At 36.8% G+C, this 19887-nt stretch overlaps 1 protein-coding gene and 1 long non-coding RNA gene across 2 annotated transcripts; both read right to left on the reverse strand.

Moving 5' to 3' along the window:
- Positions 1-1016: 1016 nt before the first annotated feature.
- On the reverse strand, positions 1017-4962 carry LOC134199940 (uncharacterized). The gene is made up of 2 exons (XR_009974631.1): positions 4777-4962; positions 1017-1967 (listed from the first exon to the last, which is right to left on the reverse strand). It is a non-coding gene; the product is annotated as an uncharacterized LOC134199940 (long non-coding RNA).
- Positions 4963-8878: 3916 nt separating this feature from the next.
- LOC101744086 (carboxypeptidase Q) lies at positions 8879-10889 on the reverse strand. The gene is made up of 3 exons (XM_004927908.4): positions 10520-10889; positions 10271-10400; positions 8879-10011 (listed from the first exon to the last, which is right to left on the reverse strand). The coding sequence occupies exons 1-3, from the start codon at positions 10714-10716 to the stop codon at positions 8920-8922; spliced, it is 1419 nt and encodes a 472-aa protein (XP_004927965.1). The 5' UTR covers positions 10717-10889; the 3' UTR covers positions 8879-8919.
- Between the last annotated feature and the right edge of the window lie 8998 nt (positions 10890-19887).

The raw sequence follows: 19887 nt of genomic DNA on the forward strand, positions 1-19887 counted from the left end.
GATATAAGTTCTAAGGTCTCACATGTCCATACCATCCCATCACATCCCATCCCATCTCACCATCCAACCACCATCAAATGGCTATTACATATTTATGTATTTTTTTTAAATCTCTTATGTAAACAATCTTATTACTTTTCTCGGATTTTAATAAATTGCTTAGGTGAATAAATTGACAAGTCGTCGGTGAGCAACTTGATATGTCATTTTTTTCTTGATTAAAACGTAAATTGATTATTATATTTACATTGTGTAAAAATTCCGATGAAATTACTTAAATACGCATAAAAATTATATAAAAGGATAAGAAAATAGATTTACCAATAATATGTAAACTTAAAAATGGCTGCCCTGAAAAGTATGCATTTTCGACTTGTCAATGTATTCACGCCGTGTACGGATATATCTACATACCTGCCGATATAGTGCACACACATGTTGACAAGTAGCATTAATGAAAAGTACAAAAGATGGGATAAGCGCGTGAGTAAAAGAGATAGCTATAATTGGAACGATTGCACTTGTTATATTATTATTGCATTTGTTTAGACGCGACTAAAGACGAAACGTCCCAATTGGCCTGTTTTCGAGTCTTCACTTGACGTGCGCTTGAAACATATCTGCTTCTTTTTACATATTATAAAATATCATTGTTGCCTGATATCTAGAAAAACTTTGATGTGTGTAAATTCAATTACATTACATTAAAACCAACACTGAGGCAGAATTTATATTTATAATAGTTTTACGTCTTTATTTGAATCGTATTTTTGCTGACCATTTACCTTCTAACTTAAAACACCGAGAAGTAAATGGACAGCGTACTAACGAGCACTTACACTATGCGGCGTGAGGACTTGGCTTGAATCGTAAACTTAAATCTTAAAGCCTTAAACGTAAATCTTAAAATCCGAGCTGAGTTGCTCTTCGGTTGCTATTTTAACGTTGTCACAAATTGTAAGCATACTGTTGGCGAGGAAGAGGAGGCAAGCAGTGGTGTACAAACGAAATGAATATTTTATTTTTCCTTCTAAATTATATTTCAAATAACGGCCGTGACAATATACAGGTACACAGGGGTTGTGCGTAAGGTTGCTGCGAGAGAAGTGTCGGTGCAGTTGCAGTAGTGCTCGTTGACCGATTTCTTTTTTTTTTGTAGTTTTTGTGCGCATATACACATACGATAAAAAAAAACATAGTTTGTTTGTTGTTCGATAAACTACTAATACTATCGTGGTTTGATTGTTTTATAATGTAGATGTGTTACTAAATACGTGAAAAACGCTTATTTTAAACTATGCGTTTTCTATGGTATGCGTCTCAACTAAAATGCCAATAAATATTTTAGAATTTCAAATCGGAATCTAGTTAATATATTTGTGAGTCCGAGCGGGTAGGTACCACCAACCTGCCTATTTCTGCCGTGAAGCAGTAATGCGTTTCGGTTTGAAGGGTAGGGCAGCCGTTGTAACTATACTTAAGACCTTAGAACTTATGTCTCAAGGTGGGTGGCGCATTTGCGTTGTGGATGTCTATGGGCTCCAGTAACCACTTAACATCAGGTGGGCTGTGAGCTCGTCCACCCATCTAAGCAATAAAAAAAAACACTATTGAAGTCGAATATAATACTTTTTTTTTCAAATCTTTAAATTTTCTTACATTAACCGTTTTTATTTGTTCTACAGGACACGGTCTATTTTAATACTTCGGTACTAAACAAGACCGTCATTTTCTATGCAAGTTAAGGTATCATTTGATATTATTATATCATAACCTATCGGGCATTGTACTAATTCGTGAATGCTGGCGCGTTTTTCTCTCTGTATTACTGGTGCTACGAGAAAATCTATTAAGTTTTTTGGTTGTCCGTCATTGCTGTCGTTAAGTACTCCCTGTTCATCTTGTACACATCCCAGCGACGCTTGAAGCGCTACGCCAAATAATGTCAACAAGGTTACATACTGCATCTGGAACAAAACAAAAAAACACAGGTACAGTTGTAATCTCCTGATCGTAAGAACGTAAAAACAAGACTGAGACGTTGGTAGGACCTCTTGTGAGTCCGCGCAGGTAGGTACCACCACCCTGCCTATTTCCGCCGTGAAACAGTAATGCGTTTCGGTTTGAAGGGTGGGGCAGCCGTTGTAACTATACTAAGATCTTAGAACTTATATCTCAAGGTGGGTGGCGCATTTACATTGTAGATGTCTATGGGCTCTAGTAACCACTGCACACCAGGTGGACTGTGAGCTCGTCCACACATTGAAGCAATAAAAAAAATAAAAAAAACTAGACTGTCTACGATCTGTTACCAAAAAATGTCTTAACTACTTTTTTTTATTGCCCTTGCACACATATGATTACACGGCCCACCTGATGGTGAGTAGTTACCGTCGCCCATGGACTTCCGCAATACCAGTCGCAGAGCCAAGCCGCTACCTACCATTAAGTTCTCTCCACAAACCTCGTTTGAAGAAGGACATGTCATAGTGCTGGGGAAACACCGTGGAGGGGAGCTCATTCCAAAGCCTTTAGTCTTTGGTTTGGTTGGCTTGACCAAAATTACTTTGATCACATTGCTAGACGGACAACCAGACAACCTTGAAAAATTGGTTTCGGTGAGCAAGGTAGAAGGAAAAAGACACCCGGTCGGTCACCAAGCCGTTGGTCAGACCAAGTAACCACACTCACTGGACTCTCCGATGGACCACCCTGAGGGAATCCGAAAGCCGAATGAAATGGAAGATGATTGTGCAAAGAGCTACGAAGGCATTTCAAGGACACGACCTTCAGAACGAAGTATGCGGCTAAGAAGAAGACAATTTCTTTATTAAAGTTGGAAAGAGAGAGTCTTGGATTAATTAGTGCTTCACGGCAGAAATAGGCAGGGTGGTGGTACCTACCCGTGCGGACTCACAAGAGATACTACCACCATTACTGGTGATAATTACTTACGCAAATTATAATTTTGCGGGTTTGATTTTTATTACACGATGTTATTCCATCACCATGGAGGTCAATCGTGAACATTTGTTAAGTACGTATTTCATTAGAAAAATTGGTACCCGTCAGCGGGATTCGAACACTAGTGCATCGCTAGGTACGAATGCACCGGACGTCTTATCCGTTAGGCCACGACGACTTCAAAGACACGAAGCTTCTTTCCGAATACATTACAGTCTTCGTGGGCACGGACTACTCTTTCCCACGAAGCTTCGAAACTTCAGAAATAATAAAACTACAATAAAAACGCGAGATTAACCCATTGAGCGCGAACTGTCGATATATCGACTCTCTATTGATGCGTATAAAATGCGGAACGTCGGAATACCGACTATTTGCGCAGTTTGATTATAAGTATTAGGTATCAACCTGTACGGAAGTGTCTAAGCGCGCGTATGTACTTGTATAACGTTACTAATTATAACCATTATTAATATCTATATATTAATACGTAAAGCAAAAACTTTGTATCCCTTTTTACGAAAATTGCGCGGACGGAGGAATATGAAATTTTCCACACTTATAGAGAATATAGAGAAGAAGTGCACAATGCTAATTTTTTTTTTAAATAATGCATGAAAGATACTGTTTGAATTCGGAACGTCAAAGGTGTCAACGAGCGACGTCCGCTATTACGCTTTACCCCTTTCCATTTCCAGCCGTCAAGGGCGACACATCTGTTTCTTATTTCTTATAGTCATTAATTTTAAATTCTTTAACTTGTCACTTATAGATATATAAAAATATCAAACTAATAATACAGTCCACTCTTATTCACTACAACGCAACAGATACATTAAATCAATAAAGAAAACATTACACACACTACTACCATGTATTTGACGCACACACGCATGCATACTATTTATTGTCAAGCTTGACGTCTGTTGTCAAATTGAGATTAACTATTGTTTGTCTATGTTAATATTTTTTATAGTCTATTCTTGGTGAAATTTGGGATTATAGAAGTATAAAATACAATCATAATAGTGTACAAACTTACAATTCCAATTAATTATAGTTGAATTTCGACTACTGCGGGACCTCTAGTATTAATAAACACACATTTAAAAAAAAATTGCTGTGAAAATTTATCATTGATTTTTGTATTTTCTTAAGTTAAAGTTTTTTACGAGATACTTTTTCTCAAAAATCCTATAGCAATTTACGCAAAATATATGAAAATAAGCTCAGCGCTAAAAGAGGTAAACAGTAAAAGTAGTTTTAATCATATTCACCACTCGCCATGATACTAGATATTGATTCATTTTATTATTTCGATGCATTTTACACAAGCAAAACTTTGGGGGGTTTCCCTGTGTAACAAAATAAACAACAAAATAAAAATAAAATCTCAAAAACAACGTTTTGTATGTACAAGTCATTAATACTTTTTTGTGCAGTCATATAATTATGTACAATGGAAACGAGAAAAAAAAAAGTTAGGTATCTGATTGAGAGCAGAGATCACTGTTGAACGTGCCTGGGTTTCACTGGTGACTTTAAATGCTTAAAACACATTAAAACATTTGACATTGTGATACTAATATAGCATAAAAGTCAAAGTATGAAATTATACAGCAAGGAACTCTAGTCTTGCATTCAAACTAGGAAGCCATGTTGCTTTGCGACATAGACAGATAAGATATAGATATAGGAGTTCCCCGTAAGGGGTTTCAATGAAAATTTTCCCTTAAAAAACACTAACACAACATTTTTAAATAATTATGACTCATTTATAGTTGATTAGGATAATATAGATCGAATACTCACCTTGGTAAATACGACAAGCCAATAACCGCCAACAAACGCAAATGCGATATTCTTTAATATGACAAATCATTATATACGTTTTCCTGTATCATCATCATCATTTTGATACCACGGATTTTCCTGTAAAAACTTAATCTATACATATAAATAAAATTGGAGTGTTTGTTTGTAATATTGAAATAGCCTCTTTTTACTACATGCATATGAATATACCTAGTCAGGTCATAAGTATTGTCACAGAGTAAAAACTTTTCTTTTAGAATGCTGGCCACAAAAAAGTTTATTGAATTCGAATTTCGAATTGTTCATGAAAATAAAAATGTATACTTTTAGAATTTTACTCGTTTTTAAATATGGAGTGGACGCTTAAAGAAGACCGTGTTGCAGTTATTGCGTTGCATCGTTGCGGTTACGCGCCAATTCAAATTTTTAACATACTGAAAAATTTTAATATAACCAAAAGATTCGTTTATCGTACCATCGGACGATACAATGAAGACTCTAGTGTAGATGACAGGTCAAGAAGTGGTCGCCCTCGGTCTGTTAGGACTCCAGCAGTGATAAAAGCTGTGAAGGCGCGAATTCAAAGAAATCCCAAACGTAAGCAGAAACTGTTGGCCCTTCAGATGGGGTTAAGCAGGACCACGGTGAAAAGGGTGTTAAATGAAGACTTAGGGCTTCAGGCATATCGAAGAAAAACAGGACATCGTTTGAATACTCGTCTAATGGACGTGAGACCGAAGAGATGCCGCGCTTTGTTGAAGCGGTACGCGGGAAAAAAATATCGGGAAATTCTTTATTCGGATGAAAAAATTTTTACCGTAGAAGAGAGCTACAACAAACAAAATGATAAGGTGTACGCACACAATAGTGAAGAAGCGAGCAACCGTATTCCGCGTGTCCAACGAGGTCATTTTCTATCCTTGCTCATGGTATGGTTGGGAGTTTCTTATTGGGGCTTAACAGAGGTACATTTTTGTAAGAAAGGTGTAAAAACGAATGCAGTTGTGTATCAAAATACAGTCCTGATGAACCTTGTGAAACCTGTTTCTAATACCATGTTCAATAACAGGCACTGGGTATTCCAACAAGATTCGGCGCCGGCTCATAGAGCGAAGAGCACACAAGGCTGGCTGGCGGCGCGTGCAATCGACTTCATCCGACACGAAGACTGGCCCTCCTCCAGTCCAGATTTGAATCCGTTAGATTACAAGATATGGCAACACTTGGAGGAAAAGGCGTGCTCAAAGCCTCATCCCAATTCGGAGTCACTCAAGACATCCTTGATTAAGGCAGCCGCCGATATTGACATGGACCTCGTTCGTGCTGCGATAGACGACTGGTCGCGCAGATTGAAGGCCTGTATTCAAAATCACGGAGGTCATTTTGAATAAACTTTAGTGTCATAAGAATCTATGTTTTGTTAAGTTCATTTTGGTATATGAATGGTTACATAATGAATAAACTTGTTTCAATTATTTTACATTAAACATGTGACAGAATTTATGACCTGACTAGGTATATACGGTACATACACCAAAATAATTTTTTTTACAATTATTGTCTGTCTGTCTGTCTGTTCCGGCTAATCTCTGGAACGGCTGGACTGATTTTGACGGGACTTTCACTGATAGGTAGCTGTAGCTGATGATATAAGGAGTAACTTAGGCTACTTTTACTAGACTAGCTTCACCCCGCGGCTTCACCCGCGGTTCGACAATAACCGCGGGTAACATCGCGGGACTCAGCTATCAATAATAAAATTTAATGTTTCCGAAGCGAAGCGAGGGCCGGTTGCTAGTTGTTAATATAATACTGATTTATATGTTAAAAAATTTGCTCATTTGATGTTGGTGTTGATCTTACTCGGCTGTCATACAATTTGACATAAACGGACAAGGGATTTTAATAATGCCTAACATTCAATAAGAATACATATCCGGAACGAAGTCATTCGTCAGAGAATCAAAGCTACCGGGATAGCTCAACACATAAATAAGCAATCTGAAGTGGCAATAGGCCAGTCATAGCTGTCGAAGAACCCGCGGAGTAGACGAGCTAGGGAGTGGGAACCGCGGTCCAATAAACGTAGTGTTTTAGGACGCCCAGTAGCAAACTAAATAATTACGCAGAATAGCGGGCGGTGGATGGAAAGAGCAGAGGCGCAAGATTGGGTCACGTAGCCTGTCTAAGGAGAGGCAAATCCAACATTGGACCAAAATAGGATATAAATCATGATAATGATGATTCCAGTAAGGTTCCATGACTATTGGGATTCTCGTAGTCGATGTTTCCAGCGACATCCAAAACTGGAGTCGTCGAAGAGGGAACACAAGTTGGCGTCTAAAATGCTGGAAGTCCTCAAAAGAGACACTACAAAAAATATAAGAAGAATAACGGAATATTTATTAAGAAAATTCTCAGCTAAATTTCTGCTCCCATTACAGTTTTTAAATACACCTATTTTTACAATAATAATCTTGGAAATTTTAAAATATTGGAGATGGTAATTCTTTGGATAGCGATAATTCCTTGGATAAGATAATAGTTAGTTTTCGTTTGACGAAACATCAAATTGATTCCCAATTAAAAGCATTTTCATCTTCATTATGAAAAATCTTATATTTTATTATATAATTGCCGCTTTTAGAAGAAACAATGATTGAAACAGGACTGGTATTGTTAAAATTCGTGGGCTTCTCATTGTGACATTTCCTTTGTACAAGTGGCTTTTGTGTTCTGAACAAAGAAAATACAGCAAATCTTCGAATAAATACACCTGGCTAATAAGAAAAACTGGGATTCTTTAGTTCGAGTCTTTCATTTAATTTGCTTTACATGCTGTGCTAAGACTTCTTTAGGTTTTGTAAATATTTAAGATTCCATATTGTCTAAAAATAAGATAACTAAAAGTTTTGTACCTATTCTTTATTGTCTTTAATATACTACTAATTCGGTTATTATAGGTCAGTCTCATTTTTTACAGTCCAATCGTTGCCCCACCCTTCCAACCGAAACACATTACTATTTAGGGGCTATGTTAACCACTCAAGACCAGGAAGGACTCGAGATCACGTTTTCGCATCTTAAATAAGTGAAAAAATATAAAATTCACCCACGGCCTTTAATTTCCATTTAAATCCTACTTATGGAGGACATCGTTTCTGAAATAATTTAATTAGGAGCTGGTGTCATTTAGTTTGCGCTCAAGCTTAAAACAATATCTAAAATGAACAATCTAATAAAAGAAAATCGATGTCTTCCTTCCCTATTAATGTACTATTGGGGATGAAATATGTATCTCTTATGTATGAAAGTGTTGACAAGAAATTCTCTAAAAGATCTAAGTCCCGCTATTCCATTGCATTTTTTTAAAGAATAGTAGTCATTTGCTTCGCGGCATTACTGATGTACATGAGCGACGGTGATCATTCAATATCAGGGCGGTATGATCGTCAGCCTATACGTTCATAAAAGAGATTAGATGCTATAAGGAAATAGCAATAGTGACTCAAAGTGACCAGGACAGAATAAAAGTAGTTTCTAATTAAAACATACGAGTTGAATATTTATTATCTTAATGATTTAGAGATCATAATAACATTTTACTGGAACTCTTCAAACTTCAAATTGAAATGCAGACCTTATTATTTTACGGATATATTAATAAAAACGGGGCTTCTATTTAAATCGATTGTGAGAAAACACGGGTATCGGAAAAATTCTAATTCTACGTAATCATTAAAATTAAGGTGTTGCCTTTGAATAGCCAACCTCATTGTTGTGTGATCAATTGATTGGCTTTTGTTTTTTGTTAGCGATTCACGCCGACTTATAGATTTTTCTTCACTTCTCGCCCTCTAGGGAACATTTTCCGGAGAGCTAAACTTTTATTTTTATTATAATAGCTGGGGACGATAACACAATTTAAGACTCTTATCGTAAGGTGGATCGCATCATTTAGACTCCTTTAGTCCCCGTAGTGCTGAAAATATATGTATAATATTTTCCATCGTGATCAAAAATCCAATGTCCCGTGGGCGTCTTTTGAAGAAAATGAAGCGTGGATAAAAGATTCTCATACGTATAAAAAAATATAATGTAAAGTGTAAGAATATTTTAATATTTTTTTTACAAAAGTGATTAGCGAGGGATGTCTACAGAAATATCAGCTATAATATAAGCTACCGCTGTCCAAAAAGCTGCTCCGAGATCGAGCTCTTCAGGGCTTTCTACGTTCATTGTATCGCCTTCTGTGTGATGGAACCAAAAATATTTTTCATTTTCATTGTGAAGGCTTGCTCCAGGGATTCCTGTTTTTATAATAACACTTATATCAGAACCAGGGCTATCGTCTTCAATTAAAGTTGAAGCATTTATAGATTCGAACAGCTTAAGTACTTCCGCAACGATGCACCTGGCTTTATCAGTTCCTGCCACGATCAAACCTAACGGAGCAAAAGTACCTTCATCAGACTCCATAATAAAATTAATATTGTGACTTTCGTTTCGGTGAGCTTCTTCATAAGCGTATGCGCCAACCAAGCCTAATTCTTCTGCTGTCCAGAAAATGGATCTAACAGTCCTTTTTGGTATAAGGTTCAATCGTTTCAAAATGACCGGAGCTGCCCAGCTAATGAATAGGCCACCGCCGTCATCCATGGCTCCTTGTCCAACATCCCAGCTATCAATATGACCTGAGACGATTACTAATTTCTCAGGATGAACACTCCCTTTCAGATCAATTATAGTATTTCTTGATACTTTTGTGTCAAGTGTTGAACTCATTTTGATGTTCAATACAATATTTTCGCCTCGATCGTACATTCTTCGTATAAGATCGGCGTCTTCTAAAGTGATAGCTGCTGTGGGAATTTTATTCGCTTCATCGCCGTATGTCTGCGATCCGGTGTGAGGGGAATTTATAGAAAAAGGCGCTATGGATCTCACCAACGAAGCAACGGCCCCTTTGGCGGCAGCTTTAGTAGCACCCTGCGTTCTGTATTGATTTGTTTCACTGTACGTTGTGAAAATTGGGTCGTATAAAACTATCTTTCCTCTGACATCTTCATCGAGGGCTTTGTCTAATTGATCGTAATTCTCGAATACTATAACTTCGGCAGTAATCCCTTCTGGTGGAGTACTTGCACTGCGTCCTAAACCCAGCAAACTTATGTCTTTGACTCTAGGTTCGAGCATTGTTATTTTTTCTTCACCTCTGACCCAATGAGGAACCTGTTGATACAAAACGAAGTTTAAAAAATCAAGCCTTCGTAACATCAATATTGTTTTATTCTTATCCTAAAAGCTTTGTTTTTAAAATGGTGTCTCAAAATATTGAATTGCTTTCACAGATAAGAAGGAACTTTCCGTCCATTGTCTAATTACTCTATGGCTTGATAGATTGTAAAATGTAGTTAAGATTTATTTATTGAAATGAAATAATATTAAAATCAGTTCTGTATAAGCATAAAGAAAATAAATTTTCACTCACTTCTAATTCTTCAGTAACAATATCATTTATATCTTCTTCCCGAGTCAACTCGATCATATAATCAATTGAACGTTCCAATACTTCAGATCCCGAAGGTCGGGCCCCGAACTTATCAACAAATTTGGCCAATCTGCAAAAACAAACACTTCTATATTGTAACTTTAAAAATGGTATTCAATTCGTTTTATTATTAGGCTCATAGGATTGTAAAAAAAATTCAAATAAATCATCATGTTAGTAAGTACTCACTGATCATAGGTTTGACCTTTAAAATCACCTTGTAAGACATAGTTTAAAATTTCGTCTTTAACTTTCTCGTAAGACAATATCTCAGCGATCAATTCATCGCCCAGTAAATTATGGCATTTATCTTCGTGCTTCGGTAGTTGTTTGGCTAAGCACACACTTAAACTCAAAGAGAATAGAATTACTGAGAGGAAATTCATTTTCCGTCAGATGCCTATGAGGCATTGAGAGGCTGCGATGATCTGCAATCTTTATATAGCGCTTCTATCTTATCGATCGGTGACAATACCAGCATCTCTAAAACGCTTGTCTACAATACTCGACTTAAGTTTTGATAGACGTTTGATAATAGTGAGAGTTTGGTGAGGACATTGCGCATAGAATTACTAGACGTATCTTATCAGCATTCGTGAAATTTGAATTGTTATTTCACTTGACGGCTTTTTACAGTCGATAAAATCTTTGAAGAGAATAAATATGAGTATAAACTCTGTTTTCGAAGCGTATAATTCTAAAGTTCAAGCGGCAATCAAGTAAATTGATTTTCGTTAGTTCACAATTGAATTTGTAAAAAATTCAATTTAGGTCCGCAATAAAATTTACATTCAAAACTTTTACAATATGTTAATATTTAACATATTAAAGAATTGACTTCTTATTTAGTCGTGTTCAGTCTTTTTAATGATTTTAATGTCACACACCACAATACCAAATTATTATTTTAAAGTCGGTTCTTTGTCTCACCATCCCCATAAAGATAACTAATGAGGGATGATAATGATCAACATCCCCCATTCGTTACCCAAATGTTCGTCTACCTAATCCAGCCATAAGTTCTGTTACAAATGAAAATGCATTGTTTTTATGAAGTAATGTAATATTATTAAAATTTATACCTACATATTTACTAATCTCAGCAAAAATTAAAAAATATTCTATTCGAAATGGCCACCTTTGGCTTTTGGCGGGTACCAATTTTTCTAATGAAATACGTACTCAACAAATGTTCACGATTGACTTCCACGGTGAAGGAATAACATCGTGCAATAAAAATCAAACCCGCAAAATTATAATTTGCGTAATTACTGGTGGTAGGACCTCTTGTGAGTTCGCACGGGTAGGTACCACCGCCCCGCCTATTTCTGCCGTGAAGAAGTAATGCGTTTCGGTTTGAAGGGTGGGGCAGCCGTTGTGACAATACTGAGACCTTAGAACTATATCTCAAGGTGTGTGGCGCATTTACGTTGTAGATGTCTATGGGCTCCAGTAACCATTTAACACCAGGTGGGCTGTGAGCTCGTCCACACATCAAAGCAATAAAAAAAAAAAAAAAAAAGATGTTACGTCCTAACAAAATTCTAAAATATAAAATTAATACAAAATAGAATTAAACACAAACAAACAAACAACTAGTGCCTCAATCGATAAATAAAATACCTAAACTTTTGTATAAAATAAACTTAAAACAAACAAAAGGAATCCGTCCGACGGGGGACACATCAAAGGAAAAACAAAATTGTTATTTTTATTTAATTCCCAGCATTTTCATATTTATTTACCTTTTAAACCTTCTCTGGACTTCCACAAATAAATCAAGACCAAATCGGTCCAGTCGTTCTCGAGTTTTAGCGAGACTAACGAAAAGAAATTCATTTTTATATAATATATATAGATATAGATAGATAGATTGACTGTATTGTTTATAGAATTATGGCACCTAGTCGTGGAGCCACACGTGCGTACAGGAAATATAAGTATACGACGTAGGAAAGGAAATAGAGAAAGCGCTTAGATATTATAGATTAGATATTAAACGATTATATTGAATGGAAAGGTTATGATTCTGCTAATCAGCTATTTTGGGGCCAATTTTTGCTTTCTTGTCAAGTTTCCCTTTTATAATGTAATTCCTTTATCAACTTTCGAGTTGCGGCTCGTATTTTTTATTACGTTCAGAGAGAATACCCATTATGTCCCTTATCTTTGTTATTTATTTTATTTTCACTTTTGCGTACATACTTTAAGCGCCTCCTTTTTTTTATGTATTTTGTGTGATCGGGTTTCTTGTAACGATATCTTTGGTGATCGTAAAAAACGTTTTAATAAATCAAATAAATCACGTCTTTTTTTTGCGTATTTTCCCAAATTATTTTCACCGTGGTGACTATCGCCATAATATAAAATTATAATTATTGAAAGGATTCGCGCGCGCATGCTCTCTGATTATGATTATGTGCAGAAAATTTCCCAAAGTGCCAATCATCGCGATCCGTTCGCTGTTTCGCTTCGGGTAATATCCCTAGAATTATCGAGAATATTCCACACATCTCTAGTATTGTGTTTCCGCTCTCTGACAATATATGGCGTTATACTTCTCGAGCGTTCTAGGTGCTACTAGAACCTTAGATATTCGTTCGCCTATTCGGCGATAGATGACGTTACTCTTACTAATGTGCTTATATTACTTCGACGCTAAGTTTATTTGAATTGTCACTCTAAAGACTGCTTGAAATAGTTATTCACCTTTGAATCTAGCGGTGCAAGTTTTATAATTTCATAGCAATTAATAATCATAAGGCGTATTCACGGTTTTTGTTCTGATAAAAGTGCTTGTCAATCCATTTTACAAGTGAAAAAAGGGTATGGCCATTCTCCTCTTACGCAAGGAAGTGTAGTGGGAATACTGTAATGATCCAGCAATCATTCAAAATCCAAGCTTAATAATTAATAGAGTCCATAAATATCAGCGAATTTGAAACATGAAGATTTAAAAACAAGCATTCCAACTCCAAATAGGAACACATCGTTCGACGAAAATAGTTTGGGAGTTCTCTGAGGAACTGTTTGTGCGTGTTACTTGAGCGCAATGAAATGCTCGTCTTCAAACGAGGTTTGAAAGTTATTGCTTAGATGGGTGGACGAGCTCACAGCCCACCTGGTGTTAAGTGGTTACTGGAGCCCATAGACATCTACGACGTACATGCGCCACCCACCTTGAGATACAAGTTCTAAGGTCTCAAGTATAGTTACAACGGCTGCCCCACCCTTCAAACCGAAACGCCTCAGCCGTACTTACTTAAGCCGCAAGTTCCACCTCAGCCGTACCCCTGATACCACAAGCTTCAATGATAGCTCAACATCTTATCGCCCGTGTTCATCAGCATAATTAAAGGGCTATAAAAAACGTCAAATAATATATGAGACCGAGCATTTATTTATTTATTACATTTCGTGTAAAATTAAGATTGGCGGACTTAATGCCTAAGGCATCCTCTACCAGTCAACCAAAGGTAGTGCAGAGTAAATAGTGGTAGGTGCAATGAAATTAATAATTACAAATACATACACAATATATATACATACATATAATAGCTTATACAATATTAAAAGGAATATATTAATAAATTCTCTTAACAAATAACTTCATCGTAATAAGTTCATGACGATTCCGCTAACTTTTCTAAGAGCATTCGCCGAACCCTTAACTGGAATGCGCACCGGTTAGTAATGGTCATGATCTCGAGAGGAAGCGCATTGTTGTATACCAATTTCCCTTACGGCACAGTTCCAAAAAATTGTGATCTAATTAAAAGTAAAAAGTCGTTAAGAAAGATGATTCGAGCATCATTTCGATAATACTTTAAGTTAGGTCATTATATCAAACATATTCTAGTTAGGTTATTTTTAAGTTTAATCCGTAATTAAATTAACACGGGTTCAATGAAAATTTTTCGTCGTAATTACTAAATTTACGACCCAATATAAACATGTCGGCTAAACGAGAACAAAGCTACGAGCATAATCCACAAACAACAAATAACTGGAAGTAAACTCGAAGCGGATCCTGCAAATTTTGAAACTGTGTAATTAATTTGTGTGATACGCGAAAACAATTTAGTACTAAAATATACATCTGTTCATAAATACAGTTTTTTCTGTTAACCCAAAAGAAAATCGAATTCCAACAAATAAAAATGAAAATATCATTAATGTAGTCGGTGTCAAGTTTTATTTTTATATTTTAATTTCCCTTGTAGGCAGACGAGCACACGACGCACGTGATGGTGAGTGGTTACAATCGCCCATAGACATCAGCAATGCAAGAACAGAACTAAGCCGCTGCCTACAAATGTGCATTATTAAAGATAGTTCAAAAAATAGTGGTCAGATCTTCGTGAAATGTAATTGGGACCACATGAAAAACACCAGCTTTCGAATATCAAAAATAATGATCAAAATCAGTTCACGTAGAGGTAATAAAACTTCTGAGGTGAACACACAACAACAGTGAACCGCCTTATTTCTAAATCGGTTAAAAATTATTTTAATTACAGTGACGATAATGTTATTACATTAGTCAGATTTTCCGTATAATTGCCATAATATGTCATCTAACCCGTTAGCTGAGATAGAATCGGCTATTATGAACATTACGTGGGTCGGTGAATCATAACATTTTATGAAATTAATTTGAAATATTTACGCTGTATTTTGTTTTACTGACAAAATTGTATTTTGCTTTAAGAGACGCCTCTTTTTAAACATTTAGGTGATTGTCATTTTTGGTAAATAGTTCTAGTTGTAATACTCGTAGTGTCAAATCTTTGAAAGATCCAACTGAGTCGCAAAGTAAAATCAAACGAAATGGCTAATTATTCGAAAACATGATTCATGATAAATGTGTTAATGTATTCTACATCTCATGTAGCCGATGTTGATATAGTGCAATTCAAAATATGGTCTTTTGTTAATAATTTAAAATTTACCTACTAATGTGTCTTTAACATTATTTTTCTATTGCATAGATGGGTGGATGAGCTCACGGCCCACCTAGAGTTAAGTGGTTACCGGAGCCCATGGACATCTACAACGTAAATGCCCCACCCACCTTGAGATATAAGTTCTTAGGTCTCAGTATGATTACAACGGCTGCTCCGCCTTTCAAACCGAAAAGCATTACTACTTCACGGCAGAAATAGGCAGGGTGGTGGTACCTACCCGTGCGGACTCACAAGAGGTCCTCATCATCATCATCATCAGCCTGCGGCAGTCCACTGCTGTACATAGGCCTCCCCCAAAGCTCGCCACTCAACCCGATCTTCGGTTCTACGCATCCAGTTACTGCCAGCTGCCTTGCGCAGGTCGTCGCTCCATCTAGCAGAAGGGCATCCTACACTAAGTTTGCCGGTTCGCGGTCTCCACTCCAGAACACGTCTACCCCAACGGTTATCGGTTCTGCGACATATGTGACCAGCCCACTGCCACTTCAGCTTACCTGCGAGCTATATCGATCACTTTGGTTTTTGCCCGAATGACCTCATTGTGTATTCGGTCTCGCAATGACAAACCAAGCATAGCTCGCTCCATAGCTCGCTGAGTAACTTTTAGTTGGTGGACTAGTCGCACAGTCAGTGTCCACGTTTCGGCTCCATAGGTAAGCACGGGTAGGACGCACTGATTATAGACCTTTGTCTTCAGAAATTGTGGTACGGGCGACGAAAAGACCTGACGAAACTTCCCGAACGCTGCCCAGCCCAACTGAATCCTTCTGGTCACTTCCTTCTCAAAGTTGTTTCTACCTAGTTGTAGGGTCTGTCCCAGGTAGACATACTCTTGAACAACTTCGAGAGGTGTACCGTCAACATCGATTGGTCTCGGAATGACGTTTCCGTTAAACATTACCTTGGTTTTATCCAAGTTCATTCCGAGGCCAACCCGTTGGGATGCAGTATTAAGGCTGTGCACCATTTCTTGTAGGTCCTGCAGCGACCCCGCCATGATGCCCGCCAAGAGGTCCTACCATCAGTAATTACGCAAATTATAATTTTGCGGGTTTGGTTTTTATTACACGATGTTATTCCTTCACCGTGAAAGTCAATCGTGAACATTTGTTAAGTACGTATTTCATTAGAAAAATTGGTACCCGCCGGCGGGATTCGAACACCGGTGCATCACTAGACACGAATGTACCGGACGTCATAACCTTTAGGCCACGAAGTCTTCATTTTAATCATTATTTTAAATCTTTTGAATTTTGTTAGAATGTTTATAATTATATTATTTTTAACACTAATGCGAGAATTTTATATACACCTGAGGAGATCAGAACAGATATCATTTTAAGAGATAATGTAATAATATACTCTAAGAGAACACAATTATAATGACTTTGCTGATGAGCATCGATAAACCTTCAACATCGTATCTAAGTCGATCACCGTTTTTCAAAAAACTGAGACCCAATCTTTTTTTTTTAATCTCACTTAATGTGCGACAAATTTGTCTTGGGCTCAATGAGCTGCGATAGACGCTTAACATTGGGTGGGCAGTCAGATCGTCTGCTTATTTATGGATAGTTAAATGACTATTATAAGAACTGAAAAAATGTCCATTTTATTATAATATTTACTATAAGCAATTGATTTGTTTATCTGAGAAATGTCAGATTCAATAATGTTCACAGACGTAAAATGTTCACTGAATTTAATTCATAGTACTTCACATCATACATGTGTAGGGTTAATGAGGCTTGTAGCAGCCCTTAGTTTCGGAGATTAGTGGCGCTTGTTTTAACAAGTTTGTTCTGAAGTAACAAAAACTTTTGGCATAATTTTTCGGGGAGCCGTGTTAATGTGTTAAAGACGCATTTAAAGCTAAGTTCGGTCGTAATCAGCTAGTTCACTTGCTTGGAAATATATCAGGAAAGTAAGAAAAGTCGATTATTTTGATTCGTTTATTGGGTCGATTAATACTTTTGAAGCCTGACTAGCTCTAGGATTTTTATATCGATGTAGATGACATTCATAGACAGTCGATGGATGATAGTTCAGAATGAAATCATTTAGGATAAAACTACTTTATAAAATTTTATAAAATACTTAGCACGTATACATCGCAATTGCTAGCCTTTTTTCTTTCTGTTAACTAATATATTAGCATGCTTTGCCCAAGGAGAACTGAATGTATATATAAATTAGAAAAACACAATTTTTAGATAACATAGGAGATCTAATAAGAAAGGAAGTTGACTATAATTTTTATTTTAGACCAATACCTGAATAAGCGTCAATACTCTAAAAATGTTAGTTGAAGACATTGAAAATCTAGTAAGAGTGGCATATAACGAACACCAGCTACCTACGTCGCAAACAATAATTTAATTGCTTTAAATTTCATAAGAAGTTCTCAATAAATGAAATAAAGAAATGTGATGCTTAAGAAACAGAATAAACTTGTTTATTTCTTCAAATCAATTTCAACTAACAGATGTATTTGGATAAGTTGCTTTCGGTATTTGAGAAATGCAATTGGAATGGAAATACTAAACGAATAAGTAACATTTTTTATTCTTTTATTTTTTTTCTAGTCGTAAAATTTATTCTTCTTTACTTTTTATGTCACTTTCGCAAAGGTTTAAATTTTTTATTTATTTGTCTGTCAATTAAAAAATGATTACTGTATTGACTTCCAAAGATTATTTTTAAGTCGTTATCTAATTGTAATTTTAAATAGGTTTTGTAAGAATTTAATCTCACGTTTTTAACTAGTCACTTTTTTGTCTAATAATTTTATTGTTCATTCTCCTGCCCTTCTCCCAGTCACCTAGGATCGGCGCAACATATTGTTTTCTCCTTCCATACTCCTCTGTCATATACCATTTCTTCGCTCACTCCTCTCTTACACACGCTCTGTCACGCAATCCATCCATTTCTTTTTAGGTCTACCTTTTCCTCTATAGCCTTCCACAGTCATAGTTAACACTCTAAACTTACCATTTATTTGTTATATTGTTATAAACTTATATTTATGTTTGATTATCTAATATTACTTATACTAATATTATAAAGCTGAAGAGTTTGTTTGTTTGAATGCGCTAATCTCAGGAAATACTGGTGCGATTTGAAAAATTATTTCAGTGTTAGATAACCCATTTATTGAGGAAGGCCACCGGTCACCGTCCTCGTCGAACCCGTTGCTTGCGACGAAGGGCTCGACGAGCGAATTAACCCATAGACACAGCCCACTGAGTTTCTCGCCGGATCTTCTCAGTGGGTCGCGTTTCCGATCCGGCGGTAGATTCTGCGAAGCACTGCTCTTGCTAGGGTCAGTGTTAGCAACTCTCCGATTTGAGCCCCTGAGCTCACCTACACACGTTAGGGTGAAGCTGAAATAGCCTCACAAGGCTATCAGCATAGGTAGGAGAAAAAAAAAAAAAAAGAGGAAGGCTATATAGGCTTATATAACATCACGGTAAGACAAGTGGAGCACCAATAAAGTTCCTTAACATTCTATAATTTAAATGAATTTTCACTTTCTACGTAAATAAAATGGGAATAAAATTTAGCGTTATGCCAAAGTGACTGTTCCACACGGACGGAGTCGCGGGCAAAAACTAGTTACATGATATATTTCCTTTATCTTGAAAGTCAACCCTGAATACAGGTTAGCAACGAATTTCCTTTCTGCATGGGTACCGTATTTCGTATAAAGATAGTTTATAAACGTGAAAGTAAGATAAACTTTATCATTGGAGGCGATATGAAAAGAGCAACGTCGGATATGTCTGCAGTAATAAATAAGACATTGTTCGCTGGTTCCGTGTTCCGTGTTCACGTACCAACTGATCTACAAAACGTCGATAAAGTCTTGATAAGATTTAAATCTGTCAACTGTTTTACTGTTTACTCGCAAAACATTGCTAAAAGCTAAACATAGATTCGGACCCTTTTTTTCATCACGCTACAAGAGAAATAGTTTAAATAGTACCTATTTTAATTTCAGTAAACAAAAGTGAGTTTTACTGGTGGTAGGACCTCTTGTGAATCCGCAAAGGTCAGGTACCAACGCCCTGCCTGTTTCTGCCGTGAAGCAGTTATGCGTTTCGGTTTGAAGGGTGGGGCAGCCGTTGTAACTAAAATGAGACCTTAGAACTTGTATCTCAAGGTGCGTGGCGCATTTACGTTGTACATGCCTGTGGGCTCCGGTAACCACTTAACACCAGGTGGGCTGTGAGCTCGTCTACCCATGAAAGCAATAAGTTTTTTTTTTGTTTAAACTATGAAATTACTTGAGGTAAGGCGTCTCGCGAGTCCGCACTGCCTAGTTCTGCCGCGAACCAGTGTTGCGGCTTAAAGAGCAGGCTATATGTGCTATAGAATTGAAACTTAGAGCTCGTGTCTTGAGGTAGTGACATTTACATTGCTGGCATCTATGGTCTTCGGGAACAACTAAACCTAAAGTTTTTTAAAAAAAAATTATTGCTTAGATGGGTGGTCGAGCTCACAGCCCACCTGGTGTTAAGTGGTTACTGGAGCCCATAGACATCTACAACGTAAATGCGCCACCCACCTTGAGATATAAGCTCTAAGGTC

Source organism: Bombyx mori, chromosome 13 (assembly GCF_030269925.1).
Source record: "Bombyx mori chromosome 13, ASM3026992v2".
Taxonomy (NCBI): domain Eukaryota; kingdom Metazoa; phylum Arthropoda; class Insecta; order Lepidoptera; family Bombycidae; genus Bombyx; species Bombyx mori.